Source organism: Silene latifolia, chromosome 10 (assembly GCF_048544455.1).
Source record: "Silene latifolia isolate original U9 population chromosome 10, ASM4854445v1, whole genome shotgun sequence".
Lineage (NCBI taxonomy): Eukaryota > Viridiplantae > Streptophyta > Magnoliopsida > Caryophyllales > Caryophyllaceae > Silene > Silene latifolia.
The window spans coordinates 29327288-29333876 of record NC_133535.1 but is presented as its reverse complement, the minus strand read 5'-3'; the positions used below and the strand labels follow the sequence as shown (position 1 = coordinate 29333876).

At 35.3% G+C, this 6589-nt stretch overlaps 1 protein-coding gene across 1 annotated transcript; it reads right to left on the bottom strand.

Moving 5' to 3' along the window:
* Positions 1–2789: 2789 nt before the first annotated feature.
* Positions 2790–6051, bottom strand: LOC141605427 (trihelix transcription factor GT-2-like). The gene is made up of 2 exons (XM_074424186.1): positions 5529–6051; positions 2790–5035 (listed from the first exon to the last, which is right to left on the bottom strand). Exons 1-2 carry the CDS (start codon positions 5831–5833, stop codon positions 3253–3255), a joined length of 2088 nt encoding a protein of 695 aa, XP_074280287.1. The 5' UTR covers positions 5834–6051; the 3' UTR covers positions 2790–3252.
* Between the last annotated feature and the right edge of the window lie 538 nt (positions 6052–6589).

Sequence of the window (6589 nt, the reverse complement as noted above, 5' to 3'; positions counted from 1 at the left end):
GGTGCCCCACCTTGTTTCCCCTACCCATTTTATTAGAGGTCTTTATCCGTCTGTTCGCCCCACCCGTCTATAGCAAGACCTATTGATATTATAGAGGCTTTGTGAATAATTTAATTGAATCAAGGTTTACAAATTGGAATCTTTGGAAGGAAGCTCATATGATGGGACAACCACAAAAGAGAAAGGGCCGCGGCTACCCTCTCATGTGATGTTGCCAACTTGGCATCGCATTTTGCTTACGCCAAGTACTAACCTTTTCTTAGAGCCATATATAAACAAACGCCGTTTCTCTTTAAAACCGTCTTAACTTAAGACGATTTTTACACATGCTTAAAGTAAAGTTGAAATATAAAGAGAGTGCGAAATCTTAAGTTAAGATGGTCTTAAACAAGATCAGCAGCTGATAAACAAATACTCAATTTACAAAAGTTCTTGTTTAAAACGTTAATATCCGTGTAAACATAAAATATGGTAGATGAAGTATAAAAGAATGATGTTTAAGGATTAACAAAAGATTTGTCATATATACGTAAGTGGAAACTGGAAACATATTTGACTCGTTTTCATATACAGACAAATATATTATAATTTATTTAAAATCTTTGCAATTTTAAACCACACTTAGAACTTATTTAATTAAGGTTAAAGATAGCAAATAATTAAAAGAGTTTTATTTAAAACAGCCTTGAGAAAGATCTACTTATCTATTGTTTAGGGGAAAAACAATCTTAAGCATATAAGACCAACTTGTAATTAGTATCAGTATAACATCTTATTAATTAATTTCTATAATTATGAGTTTATGACCATACAAAAGCGTTCACGAAATGCTATCTAATCAAAATTGGAAATTTTTTCGAGTTTAAAGGCCCTCTTTTTTTGGGCCGAAAGCAGTTGGATTGGCCTGAATGGAGTTGATCAGAACTGAACTGAATTGAATCGAGCTGAAGTAAGAGTTAATTTGTGAAAAAAATGATGACTAAGCTAAAATGAACTGAACTGAATTGAATAGAACTGAACTGAAATATGCTAAAATTATTAAGTCGAAAAATCCAAGGTCAATTATTTTAAACTAAAATACTCAATATAGTTTTTAATAAACGGAATAGTAGAGTTGAACAGATTTTTCGACCAAGAAAAATATATAGTCATATCCACTTATGTATATCTTCCGTCAAACATCAAGTGGTACAAATTGATTAAAGATCTCTTGTAGACTATGGCACTTGTAAAACTCCTCCAATTCAACTTGTTTACTTCATATTTGGATGCATGGTGATGTATTTGTTATATATAAAGGTGGTTTTCATTTTTAATTTAAACTTAATAAACAAAATTAAAAGGTCGGTCAAAACTTTAGAAACATGACATTTTTTGTATAAGAGAAGTGTGGCTAAACCGAACATGAATAGAGGATAAATGTATCAATCAAAACAAGCTGGAAGACTGGTATCGATATCCAACATATAGAAGCTACATGCTACACTAAACGTCACTATTGTCAATATATTGATGTAGACTTGGTTATTAATGAATGGTCATTAAATCACAAGGCCCAAACTTCCAAGTTGCAACTACAAGTCGGGTGCATGCTAAAGTCAGCTCATTATTATCATAACTATTTATCAATTTGCCAATTCCTTTACCCAATTTGGTTGCTATAACTAATAAGGAAATTAATATTATCGAAAATGATACTCTCTAATTATTTGTTATTTTTACCACAAGAATAAAGGTTATTAGGATAATGGTGAATCTCACTAATATAGAGTACGAGTAACCATAGTACTATTATTAACGTGTTTAAATGACAATTTGAAATTACTGTTTATATATGACCGCAATGTAATAGAATTGCAGATGGTAAAATAAACGCTGGTGAGAACATTATTACATATTTTACTTCCTAGGATAAAATTCGTACAAACTTCTTTTCGTCTATATGTTTTTTTTGTTTAAATTTTGTGAGATCAGATTCTTAAAGTTTCAACCATAAATATACTAAGAAATATACAATATTATAATTACAATATTAAGAAAATATTTGTTTAGGTAATAATAATATTTTTTTTAAAAAAAAATTATATTTAAGAATTCCAAAAAAAAAAGTGATGTATAAATTACTTAAAAATGGTTTAAAAAAAGTTATCAAAGAGGTCATAGTAAAAAAGGATACAACACTGAATAGATCATAGTTAAAAAAAATGCATAGCACTAAAGAACGTGGCAAAATGTACAACGGATAAATTCGTAATAATAAAGTAACATTTTCAGTATCTTTATTCCATTAAATTAAATTCTTGTTTACTCATAAATTCCTTTAATATCACCAAAATAAACTACAAGTATACCCTCTATTTTCCCTGTCCATAACTTTTGGGAAAATGCACGCGGTGCCCTTCAACTTTGATGTTTTGCCCGAAATACCCAATTTTTTGATCCAGAGAACTTTAAGAGACTATAACTCGTGTTTACGAGCTCAAAAAGTGACGATTTTTTTTTTCAAATTGATTATCTTTTCGAGAACTACGACTTGAAAAAAAAAATTGTCGAGTTTGGAATTCGTGAGCAAGAGATATGGTCACTCAAAGTTTGTTCGGTAAAAAAAACTTTGACGTACAAAAACTCCTAGCCACGGGATCCAAATACGATAATTTTTTTTTCAAATCGTAACTCTCGAAAAGATAATCGATTTGAAAAAAAAAATTATCATTTTCTGAACTTGAGACACGAATTATAGCCTCTTAAAGATTTCCGGAACATAAATTTGGGTATTTCGGGCAAAAATCGAAACTTCAAGGGCACCACGTGCATTTTCCCCTTTTTATTTATCTAGTAAAACAATAAATAATTATGATAACAAAAAAAAAACAAAGGAAAAATAAATAAATTACTGTCCCCAAAAATAGCTTCCGCAGCACTTGCCAGTTGCTCCCCATGTGCTTCTGTGCCAATCACCAGATTCCAGCCCAGCACTACCAACTCAACCCAACTCGACCCAATCTAACCCAACCTGAACCAGCCCGGAATTACATGAAACTGACTTGATCACCATCAAATCCGTCAGTTTTGAAGAAAGCGTCACTAACACCCATAGAATAGTACAATTTCGCTTGATCCAATGTCTGTCGCCTCAAAAATTAATCTTAGCGAATAATTTTCCTAAAACAAATGTATAATTAATTAACTTAACCCCACATTTTTATGTTTCCCCAAAAATCTCTCCACATTTCTTCATCATACACATACACTCTAAACTTGAGTAGCCTTATTATTAGTTGAGGTGGCAGTACTCATTGAATTTGCACCATTATTATTGCTAGTATTAGCAACAATCTCATACCCACCACTTCCTTCTTCATCGTCGTCGTCATCGCCTTCATCCTCACTGTCATTATCACTCCCAGCGTCCTCCATCGCGTGGTCTTGTCCGGGCGGCCACTGCTGCTCGGGCCGGGCCATGATCGGGTTTTCGGGTTTCATCAACTTGAAAATTGGAGCATTAGTATTGGTTGATGGGTTGTTATTGTAGGTGGGAATGTTGGGAGTAATGGTAGTGTTGATGTCCATCTTAGTAGTCGTCTTCTCGCGGTAAAGGGCATCTAATTGGTCGAAATAAGGACATGTTTTGGAATCCTCAGGACGTTTTTTGTTACTCTCCTTGACCTTCTTGTAGTATTTGTTTATGTTCTCCCATTTTTCTTTGCACCTTTTCGCATTCCGATTATACCCCAGGTGTTTCATGGAGGATGAGATCTCCTCCCAAAGCGGGCCTTTCGGCCCGCCTTCTTGGTACTTTTGGTCCAGTTTGCTCCGCAGGTTGATCAAGGCATCGATCTCAGCTTTCGGCCACCTTGATGAACTAGGCTGCAGCTCGTTGTCACCCCCTTTACTCTTACTGGTGCTAATTGTCTTGGCCACCACCAATGCCGGTTGTTGAACCAGATGCGGTGGTGTTTGAGTTGGCAGTTGTGGTTGTGGTTGTGGTGGTGCTTGTATTGCAACCGATGGTGTCACAGATCCAATATTTTCATGCACATGGACTTGAGTCACCCGTGGTTGCGGCTGTGGTGGTGTTTGTATTGGAACAACTACGGGCTGCGTTTGTGGTGGTGCTTGTATTGGAACAACAGGTGCAAAAGATACAATATTTTCATGCACATGAACTTGAGCTCCTTGTGGTTGTGGTGGTGATTGTGTTACGGTTGCAGTACTGGCCGTAACAACAGGTTGAATTTGGGTTTGGATTTCGGTTTGGACAGACAATGGTAGATCAATATTATGTTGATCGGATATTTTCTTAAGAATTTCGATCAAGGCGGCATCCTTAGCAGCAACCATGGAGCGTTCTCGAATCAGAATTTCATGTTTCTGGTTCAAGCGGTCCATCTCTTGAGCCTTCCATGTTTCCTCTCGAACCAATCTATCATGTTCCCTTTTCTCAACAACTTCCAAAAACCTCTTTTGCAACTCCTCTTGCTTATTAATCACCTCATTCATCATCTTCTCAAAAAAGCCCTTCCATTTCCGCTTCCTTTTCCTCCTCCCTATCAACTCCTCATCCGAAGACGTTGATGACGAAGACGAAGGTGTAGCCGATGGAGATGAACCGTTCTCCATCTCAACCGCACTCGCATGATGCATCGTCGTAAAGTGGTGCTGGTACGGTTGTTGTTGTTGTTGTTGCGGCGGTTGCGACATTGGTGATAAATTAACATGATACTGATGTGGACTTGATGTAACAGTGACGACACCAGTTGGGGGGTTAGTCCCAGCTGGTATCACCATCGTAACCGGAACCGCCGCTTGCACCGCGGGTTCAGCCCGTGGGGTAGACGGTGGTAAAGGTGGTGGATGCGGTGACGACGATGAGTGGTGCTGATCAAATGCTTCTAATTGATCAAAAAATCTGTATGTCTTACCTTCTGACTTCCCAACTCGACCGTCTTTGGTTCTTTTGTGATACTTGTACACATTCTCGAACTTCTCTTTGCATTTCTTTGCGCTTCGATGATATCCAAGTTCCGCCATTTTCCTATTATTTTTTCACTTAATTAATTAAATCCTCAATTTTATAATCCCAATTCTATAAGTTTATGTTGCACCAATAGATATAAGATGTGATACACACTCGTTAATAAGACCTTGAAAAAGTCGAATTTTAAGCCTCTAATTCAGTCCAAATACAACTCTAAATATATATTCATCAAGTGTGTTATTTTGAAGCAAAATGATTATGACATAAAATTAACCAAAAAAGTAGTCTAAATTTTTGTAAATAGGAACACTTTAATTGAATCATTTTTTTTATAAAGTTGTAAAATGAGAGAATCAAAATACATTCCCTCCACAAGTACATTTTAGTACTTGGTTGAGTTTGTACAAAAAAAAAAAATTACACTAAATTTTCAAGAAATGGAAGAATAAATCAATACTTAAAACAAGTTGAGATAACAAAATTTACAAATCATGAATTCTCGTATAAGACGGTCTCACATGCATGGAGTATAAAAAAAGGAAGAAATTACCTGGAGATTTCATCCCATAAGGGGCCTTTAAGGGAGGAATCACGGAAGACAGCATCCATATCAGACCTTATCTTAAGCAAAGCAATAGTTTCTTGCCTTGGCCACCTGTTACCGCCAGTACTCCGGTCGCCTTCAAAGTAATCTCCACCAGCATGTCCTCCTTTTTCATCACTGTTTCCAATACCACCACTCATAATTGAGGTGGTCCCTACAGTTTCAGTACCACCACCGCCACCGTCACCGTGTGCTGAGCTTCCTCCTTCGGAAGAGCTCCCTGGCATTCCACCGCCACTTGAACCCAACATGATAATAACTTCTTATGATTTTATGCTAATTTCAACTTTATTTATGTATGGCTTTGTTTTATGTATGGATGTATGTATGTGTATGTATGTATGTTTATGTATGTATGTATGATAGAAGAGAGAGATAGATAGAAAGAGAAGGAGATGGAGAAGATTATTGTGGGGAAGATGGGAGAGAGATGTTAATGTGCGCTTTGGAGGGCTTAAACTATGGCTTCAACCTTTTTTTTCATGTGGGTTTTAATTACAACTTCTTATTTGTTTCCTACATAAATACTCTTGGTTAAGGCAGACTAATAGTACATATTATCTCCGTCGTGGTCATTTTTTTAGGTTTGCTTTTGAAAGAGATCAGGTAATTGAGAGTTAAGCACTCTAAAAAAATTAACTTTTTTATACTCAAAATGTAAATTTAAATTAATAACCGAAACATTAAAATAAGGAAAACATAAAGAAAACCGAACAAGTTAGTGGTGAAATCACGTTATCACGGAGGATTATATTATGCAATCGTACTTTATTTAGATTTGTTGTTTTGTAAATAAGTTTGTATTATACCGTGATATTTATTGTTTCTTTTTAATACGATGTATAAAGTATAGTTTTTCTTAGTTTCATCTGAACGTATAGTGTGTAATCTGATTAATGAGGAAAAAAAATCAAAATTTGTTTTTTTTTTTCAAATGCAATAGATGAGAAGAGGCGATAAATTAAAGTAGAAAAGTATTATTAGTAAATAAATAAATATAGAATTAA